The sequence below is a fragment of the Bicyclus anynana genome, chromosome 4 (assembly GCF_947172395.1).
Source record: "Bicyclus anynana chromosome 4, ilBicAnyn1.1, whole genome shotgun sequence".
Taxonomy (NCBI): domain Eukaryota; kingdom Metazoa; phylum Arthropoda; class Insecta; order Lepidoptera; family Nymphalidae; genus Bicyclus; species Bicyclus anynana.
Genome location: NC_069086.1, coordinates 10,875,953 through 10,899,902, shown reverse-complemented (window position 1 = coordinate 10,899,902; position 23,950 = coordinate 10,875,953). Strand labels below are relative to the sequence as shown.

The 23,950-nt window shown below is 34.5% G+C and overlaps 2 protein-coding genes across 6 annotated transcripts in view; one reads left to right on the top strand and one right to left on the bottom strand.

The window, feature by feature from the left end:
• Positions 1-4,699: 4,699 nt before the first annotated feature.
• LOC112043348 (zinc finger CCCH-type with G patch domain-containing protein) lies at positions 4,700-16,294 on the top strand. 2 transcript variants are annotated; one of them, XM_024078728.2, is made up of 10 exons: positions 4,700-4,875; positions 4,949-5,158; positions 6,255-6,353; positions 6,756-6,893; positions 7,704-7,798; positions 8,754-8,871; positions 11,113-11,299; positions 13,945-14,102; positions 15,107-15,277; positions 15,819-16,294. In XM_024078728.2, exons 1-10 carry the CDS (start codon positions 4,834-4,836, stop codon positions 16,230-16,232), a joined length of 1,632 nt encoding a protein of 543 aa, XP_023934496.2. In that variant the 5' UTR covers positions 4,700-4,833; the 3' UTR covers positions 16,233-16,294. The 2 variants fall into 2 exon arrangements, with proteins under 2 accessions (XP_023934496.2, XP_023934497.2); XM_024078729.2 differs by lacking the exon at positions 4,700-4,875 and having other exon boundaries at positions 5,019-5,158; positions 6,259-6,353.
• Positions 16,295-17,147: 853 nt separating this feature from the next.
• Positions 17,148-23,950, bottom strand: part of LOC112043347 (uncharacterized) — a 97,444-nt gene continuing 90,641 nt past the window's right edge. For all 4 annotated transcript variants that reach the window (XM_024078727.2, XM_052881261.1, XM_024078722.2 and 1 more), the window contains one exon: positions 17,148-23,898. In XM_024078727.2, coding sequence (XP_023934495.2) covers positions 23,761-23,898 — 138 coding nt within the window. In that variant the 3' untranslated portion in view covers positions 17,148-23,760. The remainder of the gene's footprint in view (positions 23,899-23,950) is intronic.

The window sequence follows — 23,950 nt, the reverse complement described above, 5'->3', positions numbered from 1 at the left end:
GATGAACTATATCGAGAATTAACTTATACTAATCGAATTTTATATCAATTGTAAAAAAATCACTTTACTTAAAAACTCACTTCTAAGTTGGCAACACTAATCACACAGTCAAAATACGCGCGATATTAACTATCTACCTCTTTCTGTTGCATATTAATTAATACCTATCAAATAACATTTTTTCACTTGTATCTGTTTGTTATAAATTAAAAGAGTACTAAAAAATTTAGGCAGTACTTGTTAACGCATTATCTTTTTTTAACATATAAGTACGTAACTAACTAAACAGCGCTATGAAAAAAATACTTTATTCAAATTACTCAATTACGATATCGATACTGAACGGAATACATTCGATATTTACAATCGGTAAATCGTTCATTTTTAATCTGTGGTGACAATTTTACTTGGCACAACCTTAGAGAGACGAAACGTCAAATTAACATTTAAATGTAATCTGTGTGCATAATTTCGTGTTTAATTTCGTTTATTTCTAAAAATTTTGATTAAAACCTGTGTAAATTAAAAAAATGTTACGTTTGTATGATTCTCCATAGGTGGATTGTAAAGAACAAAGTGTTTGTGCGTGTTTTAATAGTTTGATGGTTCTGAAAACTATTATGAAAGTTTGGCATCGACAAAAGGGTTTGTTTATTTACCAAATAGCGCAATTCAATCTGGACATGGTATACGTGACTAAATAATAAAAAACCGGTCAAGTGCGTGTCGAGCCACGCGCAGTGTAGGGTTCCGTAGATTATGTTAGCACTTTAATCCCTTATGTAATGCATAAAAATTCCGATAACTATACCCCACACCTCAGAATACAGAAAACCACCAGAAGCCACGTTTAGATGTCATTCTATAGTGCGCAGTGTGTCCAAAAATTGTACACAACAGCCTGCACTCGTCGCAATTCTCACCCGCGTAATGTTGCTAGTACATGAAGCTGTTAAATTTTTCCCTATTTTGTGGTAAAAATTTATAATGTTAAAAGGAAAACAATAAGTGTACAGTTCATCACATTAAATGTTAACTTGTATGGTAAATAATAAAAACAGTGGGACCGGTTTTCTAGTGATTGCTAAGAGTCAGCAAGAAAATGAACTCTAAAAAATTTAAGACAAGGACAAATAAATAATAGATATAATAAGACGGTTATTATAAAACTTATCAACTAACAAACTAAAGAAATACATATTTACAATAATAATTTTATATATTTCATATAATTATATTATATTATTATTATAAATATGTATTTCAATCGCGTGCACAGTTATTATTATCTCGTCTTATTTCTCTAATTTTTATGTCTCTTAAAATTCAAGTATAAATAAGGCCATTTAATTGGTTTAATATCTTTTAAGAATGTGTTTTGAAGATAAAAATATTTTATTTAATCCTCTTGCTCAAACAAACAAGCAAACAAGTAGGTACACGAACAAACAAAAGACCAAACAAGCACACGAAAACAAACAAATGTGCAAACAAACACACAAACAGACAAGAACGAACGAACTTATTATAATATAGCACGCCATTGTTATTTGTAAAATTTTAAAGCTTTAAGATTATTTTACACTTTCTTTATCTGCGCTGATTACCACAATTTTATTTCAACTTAATTGCCGGAACCTATGCCTACCTATTTAGTTGATTAATATTTTACATAAATAATAAATCCTTGAATTTAAATTAAAAGTAGGGAAAATCAAAACAATTACATTGGCAACACTTACAAAATGAAGTCATCGGTTTCTATGACAACTAAATTCACGTAAAAATTATTCATTATTTTAACATAAGAATATTTATTTGTGCTACTTACACGTGAAATGTGATCCTATTCAGTTTCTTTTTTTTACCAACGGCATTTTTACACGAAGGAATAGCACAAGACGGCTTAATTTAATTAAATTTGTCACCTGTATAGCACGTCAAACAACACGACAAACACAGAGTGAGTAATCGTAAAATGTGTAGTTTAAATGGCTTCACTTCTTTGCGCTATCACCCCTTCTGGTGGTTTTCTGTATTCTGAGCCCCACACTATAGAATAGACGATAAAAAGCTCTCTCGAAATTATTTCGATAGAGCTGTTTCCAGTCAGACCTGGATCAATTAAAAAAATCTCAATCGGCCCAGTCGGGGGTCGAACCCAGGACCTCCGTTTTGTAAATCCACCGCGCATACCACTGCGCCACGGAAGCCGTCAAAACTCCCGCTAAGCTAACGTCTGCGGCGGAAGAGACACCGGCGCGTTGCGAAACGGCGACAACGCGAAGAACAGGATGACGATACTCCACCATACACTAGCTTGGGGTAAGAGTCTGCGGGCTCCTACGAGTGCTACTGCTGCCAGCGGTGTAGTGATCCGTATGACGATCTCGTTATACTCAATGGTAGTATCTATTAATCTGTGATCTCGTTCACTCAATGTTATATAAACATAAGTGGTTTTGCTAATACTGTATTTAATATTGTACTTTCTTTTTCTCCTTTAATTTCAAAAGTGAGGAATTAGTGGAATAGGGACTGGCAATGCTGACAAGATAGTCTGTGCACCAGTGTTGCCAACTTAACGGATTTTCCACTAAAACTGGTGGTTTCAATCCTCTATTTAGAGGATTTTCCTAGTGATTTAGTAAAATTCTATTTTAATAACAAAAAATGCGATCACTTAGCCACTTACATATTTCCAAGTATTTTCTTTAATTCTTTGTTTTACGTGCTTATTTTTAAAGACTTGTAGGTAATACTGATCCGCTAAAACGATGCTATTTCTTTAAACGCAGGGATTCCCGTAGTGCCTTATTTCAATATCGATGTTGAGCTATGTTGAGAGGCTATTTAGTAGTATGAATTAAAAAACAAGCAGCGAAATCGAATGAATTTAAAACTCTTAACTGCTATATTAAGAATACGCTGTGGTTTGAGGTTCGAAGGAAAATTTTGCAATAATTATGAAATACCATTAAGCGTTTTATAACAAATCGGCAATAAAGAATATAAATCACATCACATCTCGTCGATGATGGTGTAATGATTCTTCTGAAGACGAATGAATTTAAAGTACATAGCTGTTATAATTTCATAATTTGAATATTGATTTATCTACTAGTGTTAATTTACCTACGACCATGCCATGGGAACTTAGAAGAACGTGAAATCTTTATGAAGCAGCGCCATCTACATTCTAGATTTAAGATTCCAGTATAAGCACGGAAAAAAAGCGAAAAAAAAGAATTATTTTTCCTTTTAATTATGACGCGTAATAGGAAGAATGTGTTTGTATTTCTTAAGCAAAGGGATTATTTAAGAAAGACAGTAAGTGTACATTAATTTCAACGACGTTCCACATAGTCATTTGGCCTAGTGGTGTACAAAGGTACGATCTAATAATCCTGAGTTCGAGCCCGGGGGTATCAAAGGAAATATTTTTGTCTTTTTTTTTTTTGTTTTTCTCTATTGGTTTCTTCAACTATTACAAAATCGAAAATCTCTCTCCATTACAAAAAATATGCATTATTATTTTTATAACAATAATGGATACTGTACTAAAAATGCCGAGGCTAGTTACTAGATGGTGCTATCACAGGCGTTCCGAAAAAAATTATAGTAGCCTATCTATTTCCAATAATACACTGTAATCTTTGACCGTAAGTACCTGTGTCTGGTCGGCCACTTGGAGAAGAGAACCTCGATGAAAAAATAAATAAAGTTATTTCCAAGGTAATTCGTATGCGGAAATAATGTCACTACTATGTCCAACGTATTCATGTATGTAGATTAACTTTTTCTCTTCGGAGTTTTAGATACATAGATAAAGTTCGGAGTATATTCTTTGGTTATGTGGATTCGTTAAAATAAAGTTGGCAACACTGCGGATAATGAAAAACATTAGAGTATATATTCTTTGTTCATATTTAATGAATAATCCATGCCATGGGAACTTAGAAGAACGTGAAATCTTTATGAAGCAGCGCCATCTACATCCTAGATTTAAGATTCCAGGATAGTAAATTCAATTACCTAAGATGTGTACGTATTATAATGTTTTTGAAGATTTAAACCGTGTAAGTACGGAAAAAAAACCCAGAAAAAAGGAATTATTTATCCTTTTAATTTTGACGCGTAATAGGAAGAATGTGTTTGTATTTCTAAAGCAAAGGGATTATTAAAAAAAACAGTAAGTGTAAATTAATTTCAACGATGTTCCACATAGTCATTTGGCCTAGTGGTGCATAACAAAGGTACAACATAATAATCCTGAGTTCGAGCCCGGGGGTAACAAAGGAAAACTTTTTGTCTTTTCTTTTGTTTTTTTCAATTGGTTTCTTCAACTATTACAAAATCAAATATCTCTCTCCTTTACAAAAAAATATGCATTATTATTTTTATAACATAATGGATACTATACTAAAAAAAATACCGTAGCTAGTCACTAGATGGCGCTATCACAGGCGTTCCGAAAAAAGTTTGAGTAGCCTATCTATTTCCAATAATACACTGTAATCTTTGCCTACGACTATAGAAAGTACAAAGACAAACTTCACAAAGTGTCTTTGGCTGTACGGTGTAATATGTTTCCCTAAAGGAAAGAATATAGAAAAAAAATCACAACTGTCAACCTTCATTTGACGTTTGTGGTGTCAACTGTCAAGTGACAATTTTTAAAGTAATTAATTATACTACTCTATGTTTGTGATTGTGAAAATATAATAGAATTACCTACCAATAGCATTAAGTAAACAAAAAACTAAATTTTACCAATGAAGTAGGCATTTTATCCTTTCAACCTAGAGATAGATAGTAAATAAATATAAAACGATGGAAGAATTGGCAAGTTCTATCAACCAGTATGAAGAACAAGTAATTATCTTCTATTCATAAAATCCTAATAATCTCTTTTCTATCAATTACATTTTCTCTTATGTTTCTCCAGTTGTCAGTAGTAAGGCAAGCGTTACAAGTTACGAAAGATGCTGGCGAACGTGAATCGCTGTCTGCCCTGCAATCAGAGTTGCAAGAACTTATTAGCCTCACAAAAGAAAGTTTGGATGCTCAACGACCCAAAATAAATGAGTCGCAGAGTATTTCTAATGGTGATGATACTAATGGAAATGAATTAGACGATGAATATGCTTTATTTATGGTGAGTTTTACGATACTTTTTCAAAATACTTAATGGATTAAGAGCCTGCGGAAGCCAGCTAATTCTCATTCTATGAAGTCAGGCTGACTTCAGTCAGCCTTTGCTCCCACTATAAAGACTATACTCAAAACGTTTAGGTATTTTACACAATGTAAATAAACAACCATGAGTACATACTCATATGACCCAGGGGCGTTCAACAAAGCAGTATTTACGAATATTGTCATGAAATAAATCTTACTTTGTTAACCAAATATTTAATTATAAATATAAGAAAACACTTTGTTTGATTTCTAAGTGAATCGAAATTAAAGTGTTGCTGAAAAAACTTTTTTGTGTTGTTTTATGGTTATGTATAATACTTAAATATTTTGAGTACAGGTATGTAACATAATTACATACCTATACTTGAAATGGAGTAGATGCATGCATGGAGTTAAAACTGTGCTGGCCTTAAGAGGTAGCTGATACTGACCAGTCATAAATCATATTTTTTGGGTGTCATACCCAAAGAGTATTTAGGGTAAGGGCCCTATTACTAAGACTTTGCTGTCTGTTCTTCTGTGTGTCACGAGGCTGTATGTCATGAGCTGTGTTAGATAATTGAAATTTTCACAGATGATATATTTTTGTTGCAGCTATAACTAAAATCCTCAAATATAGAAAAAAAAACATTTTATAGGGTTCCCATACAATATTATGTGATTTATTTGCTGTTTTATAGGTAATGGTGCAGAGCCCTTTTGTTGCGGCTTAACCACTTGGCTTTGTCTGCCCTTAGACCTCTTTAATCCGGCCTTGTCACAAAATTGCTCTTAGTGGACAAATACTAACTATAGACTACCTCCTTGCCAAATTTCATATTTGTATGTCAAGCTGTTTTCAAGAATTTGTGATAAATGACATTTCTATATTAAGATTTACATATTATAATGTAGTATGTCAAATCTGGTATGAACACAGTCTGACAAACTTTCAGTTCAGTCTTAATTACAGACTATCACAGGCTCTGGTTCAACAATAGATGATCATGTTTATTCTAAATTTAAATAATCAATATTACTTATATCTCTTTAATACATGTTACTTGTGATAGCAAGAGATGACTCAAAGTGGAGCCTACAAGGACAAGGACGATACATTAGATCCTGACAACTGTGGGCAAAATGAGAACAATGATGATAGTGATATAGAGGTAATATTTACATTACTGCACTGTTGTTAATTGCTTTTTTTGGGATTTGTATGTATTCCTTTGACAGTGTCACCAGACAATTTGGGCACAGAAACTTTTGTAAAATAAGCTTTAGTAGTATAGTTTAGTATCTATAAATAGCTGCCACCTGTGACTTCCGGGACAACATATGAGTTAATCTGGGACAAAATCTAATTCCATTGTAAAAATATAGCCTATGGCACTAATAAATAATGTAGCTTTTTATTTGTAAAATAATTTACAAAATTGGTTCTGTAAATCACCTTAACCTCAGAAAAATGCAAACTTTATCTGTTTATAATACTAGTATCTAGACTGATTTATTATGATTGTAATTCACTGCTGATTGGACATTGATATACAATGATATTATACATTTAGGATGAGTTGGCTACACTTCTCGGCATGAAGTGTGGCGTGTACCACACACACACTTGGGGTGGACAGCCTAGCTTACACAATGCCATGGTCAGCTCTGTGGTGCCTCGCCAGGATGATGACCAGTTCTCAGACCTTCAGGTACCCTCTGTTATTGATATTCCATAAAAAATATGTATAAAAAAAAAGGTTTATACTTATACTTGTGTACAATTAAAGATCTGGACCATATACAGACATAGTGAAAGATATAATAAAGAACACTTCACTTCGTTGTGACACAATAAGATAAACACAGAGAAAAGATGATCCGAAATGAGTCTTGAAAACCACAAAATAGAAATAAACATCACATGTCTCTTTGACATCTGCAATTTGCAATCAATCAAATCAATCAATCTGCAAAACAATTTTTTTTATAATTTGTATTTCAAAATTATTATATAATAACAAGAATTACGTAAATTAATATAATAATCAATAATTACCAATAAAGAAATACTTCATCTTATTTCTTTAGTTTTTGTGAACAGTTTTTAAAATATTTAACAATCATAAATGACGTCATTTTTCTTGAATAATATTGAAAGTTACTGATGCGTCGCTTCGTTTTTGAATTTTGTATTTGGAGCGGCTACGACAGCGTCGTATTTTAATTTTTTTTTTTTAAGAAAATCTCTTGGCACAGTGTGCCTTTCGGCATAGGCCTCCTCTAGCTCGTAGGTGTTTCTTCAAAGTCTGTTTTATTAGGAAACCTACTCCCTTTTGTCCGCCTGGTTCTCCTTTTTGGTATAATATGTATTTTCATGTTCTTCTATCGTTTCGCCTGCTCTTCGCATTTTACTGATGTCCAATACATTGTTGTTGATTTTTATCTAGAGTAGTAGTAGAGAATGCTTATACTTATTTGTTAACTTGTTAAGTGCTTAGTTGAGAAATGCATAATTCCAGGTGAGAGTTCTCTTTACACATCCAACGCATGCAGAAATGTTGCCGTGCCCCTTTTACTTGAATGGAGAATGCAAGTTTAGTGATGAACAATGTAGGTGAGTTTTTACAATAATAAGGATATTGAATAATTGATTTAATTTACATAGCTCAAAGAGCCAATGGACGTTGGGGGTTGGTCGACCCCTTAGCTGGTGTGACTGACAATATCAAGCTAGTCGCATGGATTCGCTGGATGCAGGCGGCTCAGGATCGTGATGTTTAGAAGTCCCTACAAAAGGCCTGTGTCCTGCAGTGGACGTCCATCAAATGATATATATTTCGGAGGACTGAATAGGTATGGGTCAGCTATGATGGAATCTTGGAAATAATATTGCCTACTGGCATGGCTGCATAATAGCAAAATAATCACTTAAATGTAATCACAAAATTATTTAACAATAACAATTAATTAACAATAATAAATTGGATGGAAACGCGGTAAGTTTTATGCCATGAGGCCGTACTTTTTTATTCCATATTCCATATTCTTTTTCTTCTTCTTTTAAAAACGTCCAACGACATTCCAACTGGCCATGTTACACATGTACAGGCCTTCATGGCATAAACCTCATCCAAGTGCAGTACTTGACGTTTCCTACTGTCGCCATAAGATGGCACTATTATTTTCTAATCTCCGACACATATATTTTTTTAATCTTTACAAATTAGCCAATCTCACCTGATGGTAAGTGATGATGCAATCTAAGATAACATCGGGCTAACTTGGTAGGAGGATGAAAATCCACACCCCTTCCGGTTTCTACACGACATCGTACCGGAACGCTAAATCGCTTGGCGGTATGTCTTTGCCGGTAGGGTGGTAACTAGCCACGGCCGAAGCCTCCCACCAGCCAGACCAATTAAGGAAATCTCAATCGGCAAACCGGGGATCGAACTCAGGACCTCCGTTGTATGAATCCACTGGGCCACGGAGGCTGCTTCATGTAAATGAAATAATGTATACTTGGTTCTAGCATTGTTGTAATGGTCTTGTATAATTTCTATTTACAGATATTCTCATGGTGATGTGGTACAATTATCAAATCTAAAGGAAGCGATAGAACCAAACTATGCAAATATAAAAGTTGGAAGCAGAGTTTTATTAAAATTGAAACCAGCTGATGATGAGGTATGTAATACATACATACATTCGATATAATTTATCCTATGTTTATACTATTGGCAGCTTCGTTCTTAACACTCCCGATGGTCCGCGCGGGCCAGAGGGTGTGTAGCGATGAATGAAAAACCCACAATTGATGCATCTCACTTCCCTGCACATACGATTTCACACCCGCGCAGTCTTTCCCCCCGACGCCCGCATATCATAGGAGTGTCATCAATGAACTTGCCAGGTAATAGATATACAGTAAAAACAACTGAGGTTTGATGGATTATGTATTTTGTAGAATATTATGTAATAAAATAAATAATCAAAAATTTCACGACTCGAAATTTTTATATATCTTAATGTGAATGTGTGTGCTTTTACGTCTAAATCACAAAACTAAATCGATTTTGAAGAACTAATGAAAATTGAAAAGCTACATTATATTTTAACTGATTTCAAAAAATTCTCAATTTGATCGGTATTTTATATTTATCAGCGAATAACAATATACATTTTTTTCCATTTATCCCCGTATGATTAATAACTAACGAGTTATCGACAACTACTCACTACCCGGCTAAAACCAACCAGGCTGGTTCCTCTAGAATATTTCATCATAATACACCCATATTCGGCTCACTGCTGGCGGCCAATAGTCCACCACGCTGGCCCAATGCAGATTAGCAGACTTCACATACGTCGAGAATTCTCTGGTATGCAGGTTTCCTCACGATGTTTATCCTTCACTGTTTGAGACTTTAGTTTCTTTGAGATATTTAATTTCTTAAAATGCACACAACTGAAATGTTGGAGGTGCATGCCCCGGACCGGGTTCGAATCCACACCCTTCTGAATCGGAGGCAAAGGTCATATCCACTGGGCTATTACGGTTCTAAGAATATTTATATTTTTATATTCTAAGAATATTTATTTTATTTTATTGTTATCTATATGGTCGTTGTACATTCAGTACAATGACCATTTCAAAAATATAAGATTCGAACCCAGGACCTCTTATAGATCCAGACCAACGACACTATTTTGATGCGGCGAACTTATACTTCACGGGAGAACATAACGATAGCGTGTCAATTTTCCGTTGTAGCGCCATCTATGTTGTAAATGCGAAAGTTCTTTTACCCTTCACGGCAAACCGATATAGATAAAGGTTGTTGTAAAATGTCGTTTTGTACAAATGGAATATTATAGAAAAATTAAGCTGTTTTTGTCTTAATAAAAATAGGAGTAAATACAAAAATCAGTAATCTTTGAGATGACGCTTATTATTATGAGGTTCATCACTATAACAGTATTTTATAAATCTTTTACTATAATAAAGAAGTTCATGAGAAAATCTGTGTATACTTTTTGTTTATAGATGTTAATTTTTTTTTATTCTTTACAAGATAAGCCTTGACTACAATCTCACCTGATGGTAAGTGATGATGCAATTTAAGATGGAAGCGGGCTAACTTGTTAGGAGGAGGGTGAAAATCCACACCCTTTTGGTTTCTATACAACATACCGGAACGCTAAATCGCTTGCCGGTATATCTTTGCCGGTAGGGTGGTAACTAGCCACGGCTGAAGCCTCTCACCAGGCAGACCTGGACCAATTAAGAAAACCTCAACCGGCCCAGCCCGGGGTCCAAAAATTTTTTTTTATGTCAGATCGGTTGAATAAAACTAAATATAGAAAGCTCTATTCAATTAGCATCATAGTCATCGCCATTATCGTCATATTTATCAACATCATCATCATTATCCCCAATATTAAACGTAAAAAAATTAACATTATTAATTAGGTGGTGGTCTCGCCACATTAATTAAGAAAACCTCAATCGGTCCAGCCCGGGGTCCAAAAATTTTTTCATTATGTCGGTCGTTTTCATTATGTATGATCGGTTGAATGCTCAGACCAATTATAGAAGGACCTGTATCGCACTTATAGTCACGAACAAAATTGTTTGTCATTTTCTGAGGAAAACGAGCTTAGATTTTGTATATATCTTATACTAAACTAGAAGGTTTTGCCCGTTTTTTACACAACTCAATTACACAAACAGGTATTTTACGAAGCTCTTTAACCGACGAACACGATTACAACTATTTAACATCGATTCTATAGAGACAGTTTTTATAGTCGCATTAGATCGTTGATCATATACTTTGACAGAAAAGTAACGTCTAGCGAGGCAGGTCCTATACAATAATTGGTCTGAGGTTGAATGTCCTGTAAAAACTTTTTTTTATGTTACAGGACATGAGCACTGTAAAAAAATCGACAGAGAAATACCACCTGTGGCACAGAGCGGTGGTGAAAGGGGTCGATGTAGAGAAGAGGTCTTGTGTTGCGAAATTGGAGCAAAACATCAAAACTGGGGACAAAAGGAAATCAGCTTCCGACGAATATCATGTACTGTTTGAAGAGATATTTCCACTTAGTAGTGAGTTTGTTGATGTACATTAAAGTGGGTTTTTCAGGTAGCATGGGTACGGTGACAGTTGCCCTAAGACGTTCATAATTTTTATTAGCCTCAATACGTTCTATTATCGTGAATTGCGGCATACTTTCAAGAGTGAAACGGTCTGTCACCCGCACCATCCTACATGAAACGAACTGTAGTATGCCATGTATAGGCTGACCAGAAATATAAGACCTCCATTTTTTCAACTTGCTTTACGGCTCAGTTCTAGCCCTTTTGATTCTTTAATTTAATTGATTATGGAACACGGCTATAACTTACGTGATACAACGTCGAAGTATGCCAAATTGCAAGAAGCAGCTCATGACTAAGGGCCCCGTATGGGTTTGAAACTAGTCATAATCAATTAATATGAATAACACTAACGATAGTTTAAAGTCTTTAATTTCTTGGTCGGGCTATAAATAAATGCATGCTTTCAATTTCTAAATTTAAAGCGGTATTTAAACTATTATTTAGTTGCTTATGGCATTTTGAATTCTAAAATAATTACAGAAACAAAATTTTACTTAAGTTAATGAAAGGTACTATGGTCAGTCTGTTTTAACGGCCCATTACAAGGCCAGGGCATGTAGCCAAGTGGCACGTCGATTCTGTTTCTACGATCGCAAACGCTTCGAAATTTAAAAGAAATGTATATGAATGGTCGACAGGTCACGTGATCCAAATATCGATCGGATCTGGCATTCCCATACATTTTTATAATTTTCGAAGTGTTAGCGTTTGTAGAACGAGAAGCGACGGTCCACTTGGCTACAGACCCAGGTCTCACACTTATATAGAAATGTGCAGCTTTTACCTATTACGATGTTCCAATGCGGATTGGCGAGCTTAAAGTGATTTTGTTTTAGATATTTAATGAACATTTTAATGATAATGACTGGAACAATGACGATCTAACTGTTCTTTGAAGGATTGTAATGCCACCAACGTCGAAATTTCTGATTGAAAATTTCTAGATAGTGAAGGTCAGTATTTCATAGGACCCAGGAGTTGAACCTGGGAAAATTAATTTCGTGTAATATGGAATAAGGGTCAGAAATAAATGTCGATATCAATTAATAAAAGTTGAGAGTTTCTTATAAAACTCAATTAAAATATCACCTATTTTTTCAAATTGTCCACTTCCATTTTGTGACGTCACTAACACACTTTGTATTGTGACGTAGTATTTGTCAAACGTTCCATTTGTACGGAATTTATTATAGTGGCGAGAAACAGTTGAAATACAGACCATCATGGCCGACAGGCGTTTCGGGTCATATTGTCTAATATATATATAAAAACTAAAATTTTCATGTCATCACGTCTTGAAAAAATATGAATAAAATCTCATCTAGTAGAACGATAACGAACAATTTAAGACCATTTTAAAAAAAGTGTCAACTAGCCTATTATGTTGCCAGCGTTAAGTGATCTTTTTTACCCGCCAAGGAATAGATAGAACCCTAGAGAGAAAACCCGCATTAATTATTTTTTAACTGAAGGCGCAGCGGAGACTGACGCCAGTCTGAGTGATAGAGTATCCAAAGAGCATGTGGTAGAGTATAGATGTGGTCGTTGTACATTCAGTACAAGAACCATTTCAAAAATATAAGATTGGCAAGTTCATCCATTTATAGAACCAGAGGCAGAGTAACGAAACGATTTTGATGCCGCGAACATATACTTCTCGGGAGAATATACGATAGCGTGTCAATTTTCCGTTTAAGCGCCATCTGTATTATAAATGCGAAATTTCTTTACCATTCACGGCAAACCGTTATAGATGATTGTTGTTTTGTACAAATGGAATGTTACAGAAAATTAAGCTGTTTTTGTCTTAAAAATAAAAATATGAGTTAATAAAACGACATTTTATACTATAGATATGTTACGTGTCTATAAAATCACCGCAATGAGTGATTTTATTTTATTTATTTATTAAAATAATAAAAAATCTAACTAAATTATAAATCATTATCAGTGTAGTGATTATTTACAAATAAACACAGCATGAAATAAAGAAGAAAAGTAAATAAAAGACAACTTAAAAATCACAAATAAAGAACATACATACTCGTATTATTAACTTAAAAAGAAGAACAATGAGAGAAAGAGAGAAAATGAAATAAGATGAGCACATTAGTCAGTCATAAGAGTACTAAGTAGAGATGATTTTTTTTCCGAAACCTATATATTGATTCAGAGTAAATGTTTACTTTAGAAGTGATGTTATTAAAGGTCTTACATAATCTAGTAATAGGAGAATTGGCACCAAGGACAGTTCTACGTAGCGGAGGATGCAAAGGAGTGATTGGTTTTTTGTGGATAATTAAAGGGAATGCTAAATCATAGATTATAATTGAGCACAATCAATCTTCGAATTTATTGTCTTAAATAAGAATAGTAAATCAAGCTACAACACTGAGCGCACACATGCAGAATTTTGGTTGACATTATATATATATCGTGTGGCAGAGAGAAAATCCCTGAGCAGATTCCCGGACTTGTGACCGATGGTGTAGGGTTAAGAACGTCCTTTAAAGTTTACTAACACTCCTAGTACCTATACATAGTTTTCACACTTCCTGAACACAACTCGACTCGCATTAATAAATTTTTAGCTGAAGGCGCTGAAAATACAGACTCTGACGATAGTCTGAGCGACACAGAGTATCCGGAGAGCAAGACACTTCGTACCGAAGAGAGCACTCAGCTGCTGGTGGAGCAGAGCTTGCAGAACAACGCGCCGGCCATGGGCGAGTGGGAGCGACATACTAGAGTGAGTATGTATTACTTTGTTTAATTTCTTTACTAAGTTTTCTGGATAACTACCACATAGGCAGTTCTCTTGTTAACATATTTGGTAGGTTGAGTTTGACTAAGAAATAATGAATGAAATCAGTAAAACTTCTCAGCCCAGTGTTGGCAAATTAGTGCCTCGGAAAGCGTCTATACTAATATTATAAATACGTAAGTCTGTCTGCCTGTCTGTCTGTTACCTTTTCACGATTAAAAGACTGAACCGATCAAAATGAATTTTGGTATTATGATAAATGGGACCTTGGTGCAGAAAATAGGCTACTTTTATCCCTAAAATAGGGGTTGAAATTCTGTATGGAAACTCGCGATAGCGTTATTGGAATAGAATGGGATGCAATAGCGATAGCGAAAATAGAATGGAGTAGAATAGAATACCCAAACCCCGTTTTAAGTGAGAATTTTAAAATTTCTTAAATCACATCTATCACAACTAAGTATCATTAACATTTGATAGTGATTGTTAAATAGTTAAAACATCAATCTTAAACCGCCAACCGGCTAATACAAATTAAAAAACGAATACATTCTCAGTCGACACGAAGCGTCGCATCAGTAATTTTCAATATTATTCAAGAAAAATGGCGTTTTACTGTTTAACTGTCTACAAAAACTAAAAACATATAAGAATATAACAATATTTTTTTATTGATTTTAGTCTATTATGATATCAATTTACGTTATTGTCGTTGTTAAATTTTGAAATACAAATTATGAAAACAGTTTGTATGTGCGGATATCAAAGAGACGCGTGGCGTTTTTTTATGGTTTTCAGCGTCCTCAATGCACAACTTGTATAGACTTTGTCTGTATCATTCTTTATTATGTGTCCATCCCAAAAAATGCACAAATCCGCTAAAGAAGTTTTCGCTCTAAAAATGAAAAAAAATCCCATTGCCCACCAACTACGTCAAAGAGGACGTCACCTGCAACCAGATGGTTTTCTATAGTAAAGTGTCATTGCAGGGCATGGGGTCGCGCATCATGCTGTCGATGGGGTACGTGCCGGGCACGGGGCTGGGCGCGGCGAGCGACGGCCGCCTGCGCCCCGTTGAGGCGCGCGGGACGGCGCCGGGCAAGAGCCTCGACCACTGCATGGCGCTGAGCGAGAAGATGGCTCAGCAGGACCCGCTTAAGGTACCCTTCTATCACACTATTATATAAATGCGAAAGTCTGTGTATAAGTGTGTGTGTTTGTTCCTCCTTTGTGCAGTGGCTACTAAAGCGATTTGGCTGAAAGAAGATGGTTCATTAAAACCCCCCCGCAATAATTTAATTAATTACCCCGTATCATTAAAATTTAAAAATTTTTATTACAATTTAATAAAGTGAGAATAAATCTTACTAAATAAAAAGAAATAAATAAAATAAAAACCCAAGTTTTTGAGTTATACCGAGATGGCGCCCATAGAGCGACTATGATATGACAATTGACAGCAAACGTCAAATCGATTATTGCATTGAAAACGTCATCTATCCGCCATTATTGCCCATATTAATGTTGCATTTCTTGGGAGTTATTGAATATTATTTCGAAAAAAATAAAGGAAATACGTAGATTTGTATAATCAAAAATAGTTAAAAAAAATATCTTTTATTTTCGCTAGGGCACAATATACATAATATGTATATTATTCTTATTTCCAAAAAACAAATTATCTTTAACTGTGAATTTCAGGTGGAGCAGAAACTTAAAAGGCTACAAAAGAAAGAGGAAGAACGCAACAAAAGAGCTTATGAGAGGGAAAAGGAAAGGGAGAGGAGAAATGTATTCAATTTCTTGAACAACACTTTGGGTGAAACAACCGAACAATCTACTAATGTACCTTCAATAGACATCAAACAGTCTACGAGCAAAGATTTGAATATAGAACAATTTAAATTGGAAGAAGATTGTCGCAAGATAGAGAACGAAATCATAAAATTAAATAATACTTTGGCTAAGTACCCTCAAGATTCAAATGGTCATCGAAGCATCGCTATGAAAGTAGCGGAAAAAAGTAAAGAGCTTAATTTGCTTCGAAATAAGGAGATGCAGATTGCAAAAGAACAAAAACAGAGAAAAGACAAAAAGAAAATGACTGTTTTTTAATGTGAAACTGACATCAAATAATGTATACTGTATCAAGTATGAAATAAATATTTGTGACGTAATTTGTTGTCGTTTTATTTAACACTAGGGAACTCAGAGTCGCGCGTCTTTGTACGCGTACTCCCGTCATTTCCATACATCCCGTCATCATCATTTTGTTACGAAGTCATGTAAAAACATGCAAATCATGCATTATTTTAGAAAAACATTGATTTATTTAAATTTTAGTGAGTTATCCCATAAATGCTGTCGCGGACATTTTTAAGAACAATTCCATTATACATAGTTTATGCGTAACCGTAAGTTTACCTGATAACGCAGCGAACACAACGTCAAAAGGAAATTTTCCCGTCATTGCTACTCTTTTCATTGATTCTCCGCTCCTGTCGATAGAGCGTGATGTTATGTAGAACCAGTTTATCCTCGATTAACTTGACACCTACCAAACACAGCGATCATACGAGCCAGTTAAGATAAGTTCATAAGATGTCAAGTTAACTTGCACGAGCTGTAGGTACCTACTCATACTGTACGAGTCCATTTATACTTGTACCGAATCGTAAATCTACGATTTGGTCCATACCGTAGACAGACGAACAACGTTTCATACAGTTCTAATTACAATCATGACAGATGGCAGCACACTCGAGTTACATCGCGATCTCGTATTGTTACTGAAAACCCTAGTATTTGCCCTTTAGAAGAATTTTAATTTTTGAAAAGGTCTTCTGAAGTGAATTATAAGAGTCCAGAGAGATCTTACAGAAACAAATGAGTATTGAGTATGACTAATCCAAATGACACTTAAGTCTTGAAGTGCGGGCGGATACATACATATCATCATCAATCTACCCATATTCGGCTCACTGCTGAGCTCGAATTTACTTGCAAGAATTGTTACGAAATAAAAAACAGTTATAATTACAAATTTCTATATTTACATGTGATGTTTTTAGTTTAAAATAAGCGTACATGGCATATAATTACAATTAATATATGAAATATTTTTTCTATAAATTAGATATTTGTACTATCAAACAATATTACAAAGTACTTAAATTGTTAATGGATGTGACTAGCAAATAGTATTTGCCGATTATTATTATATAAAATTGTAATATTTTAGCGACAGTGGGTCAAATGTTTTACAACTTAAATTAACTAATATTAACTACGCTATACCTAGTTTAGGTATGGAATCGAGGCTTTACAAGCTCGATTTATTATTTTGCAAGCGATTCTTAAAATTTTGCTTATCAATTTTTTTAGAATTGTATATGTCTGTTACGGGCAAATGACACCAAAATTAATGCATATAGAATATGTAAAACACAAATCAAAAAGTGTCAAAAAATCATTTATCACTATTTTGTATTTGTATTATTCATCTATCTAATTAATAGCCCGTAACATATCAATTATATCTAGATTAAAAATGAGTATAAAGGTTATAATTTTGCATAACAATATTTTCCAAATAACAATTACAACATACTCTTCAAACGTGCTACGTGAGCAAGACATATATTTTGTACTTTCCATTCCAGCAGGGTTATACTGTATCTTTTTATGACATTCGACATTCAATAAATCGCAGTTATTTTAAAACTTAGCGCTTCGCAGTGAATTTCTGTAGTCAAAAAATCTTACAGCATAAGCCTGCAGACTGGTTAAGTTAACATATTTGTAAATTATTTTGTATAGTTTAACTACATATGCCAATACACTAGAAAATTAAAAAGATACATACATTCTGAAATAAAATAAAAATACCTAATTTGATCGCACGATTCTAAAGCAATGATGGTGCTAACTCCAAAAAACATTCTTTTGTTTTTAAAATTATCATCAATACGCGATAATTAAATACCTTTGTCTTGTTCTATACTCCGTTTAACTAGGCGAGATATAGAATGTAAACAAATTGACAAGATGGTAGCTTACGACAGAGGTGAGAATATAATACTCACTCGTTTCCGCATACATATCTTAGTAACGGTCAAGTAGTTTTTTTTATTGTTTACAAGTTTAGTTAGCCCTTGAATACAATCTCACCTGATGTTAAGTGATGATGCAATCTAAGATATCTATGATAAATCTTTATAAATTTCAATCTAAGATAAATCTTTATAGCCCCAATAGCTCAACGGTAAGAGCGGTCGGACTCATCAGCGAAGGATGATTGTTCGATCTCCACCCTGTTGGTCTATTGTCGTACCCACTCCTAACACAGTCTTTCTGACTAGCTGGAGGGAAATGGGAATATTGGCCATATTTAAAAATACATGGCGAACATTCTCTTTTTAAAAAAAAATGTTAGGAGGAAGATGAAAGTCCACAACTCTCTCGATTTCTACACGACATCGTACCGGAACGCTAAATTGCTTGGCGGTACGTCTTATGTATGGTGGTAACTAGCCACGTCCGAAGCCTCCCACCATTCAAAAGTTTACATATTTTATCTCGACTCGTCAAACGTACTATAGTGTGTACGTAGCTTTTTCTTGATAGTGTATTGGCATGATGTTTGTCATGTTAAGAGTCATTAAAACGTGTTAACATGAGACTTTAAATTTATCCGCCTGCGTAACTTATATTAATCCTACATTATTTATGCTAAAATCTACATATGCATTGAAAATTCACAAGATTAAAAATTTACTACACGAATTCATCACAGTGATTTGTTGAACTCAAGATTTAAGGCTCGCACATATTTGGTCAAGTCGCACCATCTTTGTTTCATACATTTCATGCATGGCTCATACAAGACATAAATTAATTGAAGAGTAAATTGTTAAGGTGTGCTCTAGAAATATGTTTACGCCATTGTATGATCCGGTTCATACAAAATGTATGAACAAGATTAATCAGTATGGAGCTGCCCGCCAAGGTTTGCGCTCAGCGATACCATCACCTTTCATTCTGTCCTTTCATACAAAGTCGAACCGCGTGGTGATGATGAACCACCAAAGTAGCCATAAATATATATTAAATTAATCATGTAAGTTATTTTTTCCTGGCAACTCAATACATTAACAAATAGTGCTTGTGTTTTGTGTATGAATGAAGGGAAACGAGGCACTGAAAAATGCAATTGAAAATGTCAAATTCATAGATAATACAAAAGCACAAATATTTTGAAGTGTCAGGAAAAAGTAATTTGAATGAATGATTTATTTTGCAACGACACAATTTACATAATAGCATAATACAGCAATACAATGTCCCATCAGCAATCGGCAAAGTTTATTTATTAATTAACTTCATTATTTCCTTACATTGATTTACATGTATAAAACACCTGACTGTTAGGAAAACGAATAAGTCTTTGTCTTTAGCTAATCATTACAAAATTATGTATGACCCATGTTTTATAAATAACAAAATTGAGTAAGCAATACCATTTATTCTTATAAAGGGTATTGCTAACTGAATTTTGTCCAAAACAGAATAATGAGTCTGGATGAAAATTGACAAAGATATTTTATTAAAAGGGTCTTCAATTGTTCATTAGCGTTCTACTAGATTGAAGACAATTTATTATATTTTATTGAAACATGAATACTTTTTGATACGAGCCAAAACGTTATCGCCATGGTCCATATTTTAACTGTTTCATGACGTCACGTAAACACAAACACACAAAATTTGACAAAATTATTAGTTGACGTTGACGTTTATTCCTATAGTAACATCAAGTAACATAGTGACGTCAAAAAATGAACGACAGCGTTTTTGACGATTGAAAAAATTTAATAGGTAAATACATAATTTTTAAATTCAGTTTTCTATGCAATCCAAATTAGTATTGTTTGTATTAAATTTGATATGAGTCAACTATCCTATTATTATAAAGTCATCAAATAAAGGACCTTGCATAACAATTTTAATAAAAAAAATTAATTCATAAAATGAGGTATGTAAGTAGTAATAATATAGTACCTAACAGTCAAGGTTTTTTATATATTTAACTATTTTATGAGCTACTGAGACGATTCATCATTAATATTACTACGCTTTCACAATATAATACATTAGAGAGTGACGAAGTATAAGAGAGACTTGTTTGTACTACACTAAGTGTTGAAATTATAATAACATTGATAAGTACACTATATGAGACTCCTAGTCGCGATAACCTACTCGCCGCCTCCGGGCTATTGGGCGACTTGATTATAGCGTAGATACACAAATTACGTCATTCTATATTAATGTTAACAATACTGTAATAAAAACTGTTACATATTTTATAAAAAAAAAAATCAATGCATACAGCTCGGTTTAGAAATAATACACTTTAATTCAGAAACCTGATAATGTATATTTGACAATTAGAATATTGACATCTTGTTTCTACTCTTTAAAGTTAGAAAGGGACGGCTAGTTTATTATAGCAGTAGAATTCCGTAAAATTTCAGACGTGCATTGTCAAAATACAGTAACCTACAATAGGACATGAACCTTTTAAGGAAGATTTTTTTTATTTTTTACTAGTTGGCCCTCGATTACAATGTCACTTGATGGTAAGTGATGATGCAATATCAGATGGCTGCGGCCTAACTTAGGAGGAGGATGAAAATCTACACCCCTTTCGGTTTCTACACGACCGGAACGCTAAATCGCTTGGCGGTACGCCTTTGCCGGTAGGGAGTAACTAGCCACGGCCAAAGCCTCTCACCAACCAGACCTGGACCAATTAAAAAAAAACTTCAATTGGCCCAGCCGTGGATCGAACCCAGGACCTCCGTCTTGTAAATCCATTGCACGTACCACTGCGCTCGGAGGTCGTCAATCTTAAATGCCATCATCATCATCATCAAGCCTTCAATATACAACCTTAAAATAGCTACTCGTACCGTATCACAAACTTTTTAGAATATCACTAACAATGCAGTTCTATGAAGAAATAATCATGTGCAATGTTGTCAGGTTTTTAAAAAGATTTGATATTGCTATTCCGATATTACTGTATATTATAAATAAGTTTTCATTAAAGCAAATCGATATATTTTGTTTTTCGTGAAAAATAAACTGAAATAAACTTTCAAATATCTACACTATAACCGTCTCGCCGTTCTAGCCGGAGTTGGACATACCCTTATGGCAGATGACATGTGATGTCTTTATTACGTAGCTTGTGATATTACTATGGAATTACGTATGAGGAATCTGAGGTCGCATCATGAGATTCACTTTATTTTTTTTTAATATTTAGACATATATTTGTCAGCGTAAATTCACGACCAACAACGCGATCTTCAGAAATGGAAACAAAATAAAATTAATTTTCTTTCATAAATGCAACAAATCGCTTTGATACTAATTTTCAGTAATTTCAATGCTACATTGTGATTAGAACTCCGCAACAGTTCTGTTAAATGTTGTTTAATTAGATTTCATTATAGGTACTTACCTAAACCAGTGGATATGACCTCTGCCTCAGTATCCGGATGGTGTGGGTTCGAATCCGGTCTGGGACACCTCCAACTTTTCAGTTGTGTGCCAATTTAGTCATTATAAATTTAATACACTGTTAATTTTCAGTTTCAATTTAGTTATTAACATATTTGTTTTTGAATGAATAAAGTATGCCAATAATAAAAATATGGTACCAAAGCGATTAGTTGTGTTGGAATCGAAATATGGTCTCTCAGTCCGAGATTTGACGAACAGTGTGCCTAGTGGGAGTTCTCAATGTTTTCATACTGTTACTATCGCGTTAACGTAAACGCGAATTTATATGGAATTGGAACAGTTGTGCAGCAGTGTCACTAGATGGCGCTGTTTCAATTCCTTAGAAATTCGCGTTTACGTTAACGTGATTGACACAGTACCAAACTGCCACTAGGTCCCTCTGAATATCCTCAATCAAGCGTTGCTCTATTCACTAAACTTCTAGTACGCTGGTGAGGACAGTAATTCATAAATAAATAAATACCCACGTATGCCTACGCTGGCATGTCCTATAATTAGAAAAAAAAAATGTCTTCAAATAAAAAAGATAATAATAATTAGTATTTCTTAAAACCATTTCTCAATAATAAGTTTTTAAAATGTTTATTTCGTACTAGAAGAAACGCGATGTCCATACCATATTCCCTAAATAAAAACCTTAATCTTAAATAATTCACAATTTAGTATAATCTATGTCGATAGGAATTAAATAGTGTGCTGTGATGTAACTGTTGTGTACTCGTTTGAGCTTTGTAATCCACTAGTTAACGTTTATTACAAAATCAAAATATTAATTTATAAAAAAAAATAATTTTAATTTATAAAAAAAAATTAAACATCCTGTTTAATTCTGTTTCGTAAGTATGAAGTCATTGAACTTTAACCTAGTTTAAACTAATAATGACCACCGAGTCACATAGCGTCGCATCGCGTCGAATAGGCAGGTGTTTGAAAATACAGGATGTTTTAAAATAATCGACTTTTGAAAGTTTGTTACAATAATAACTCCTTGAATTGTACTTTGTTATAATAACACCAATGGACAAAATACATTGGGTACATTATGTGGGATTTGTGGGCGGTTGAAGGCCTAGTTCGGAGTACTTTAGTATTTTAGTCAAGTAACCAAAAATTGTTCGTACTCGACTAAAAGTAGTCCGAACTATGCCCAAGACGAAGGAAAATACACGGTGTATATTTAGATTAATTTTATCCGGCAATTAAAAAAAATAATTATACGGATAAACTAACGCAATTAAAGATAATATACTCCAACGTGCAAAAATGTTTAATGCTTTAAAAAAAAAAAAATAAGTCAGACCATTGCCCAAGACTAGAACAGTAAGATTATATCCACATCAAATTATCTACGCATCTGTTAGACAACAGTATTTAAAAAATAGTATTCAAGTTTCGAGGCCACTGGTGGTGAACTAAAAACGTGAGAATCGAAAAGGTTGGCGACCCCTGAAGTATGAATTGTAACAAACGCAGACTAGTGGACACATTGTTTAAAGTACCTGAGCCTGTAGACACGTAGCACGTCGATTCTCTTTCTGCAAACGCTAACGCTTCGAGAACCAACAAAATGTATGGGAATGACAGATCCGATTGACAACTTGATCTTGACCAACTTGATCTTAACTTGATAGTGAATTCCCATACATTCTGTATTGTCAAGGGAAAAGTTTCTAGTACCTCGTAAGATACGTGGAAACCGCTATTTCTTTCATTGTCACATACAACAAACTTGGAACAAGATAGCGTTAGTTCGGTTTGCTTACAAGAAGACGTGTCTAATGAAGACGACATTAATGAACCGTTGGAGAGTGTAACGGAACCTTCACTCCCCACCATTCAACCCCTCTCCCAGCGCGCCATGCGAGCAGCAGCGCGTCACGCAGCCGCTTCGCAGTTAAGATCGTGCCGCGATGCAATTAATATAGCACTCACGATAGTTTAAATTCTAAGTTTTCTAATCGTTAGCGTTTCTAGAAAGAGAATCGATGACATGGCAACAGGTCATGTTGTGTGTGTGCATACCCTAAGCACTATGTACTGTGTGTGTGTGCTACGCGGGCCGCAGCCGCGCCACGACGCACGCCATGGCGTCGTCCACGGAGTCGAACACGGGCACGCCGGCGCGCCGCGCCAGGTCCGTGAGGTAATGGCGGCCGCGGTTGTAGTCTCGCACCGCCGCTTCGCTGTACTGTAAACAACAGTCGTCATCAATACAGGCTCCAACTACAGGGCTGGGCTTC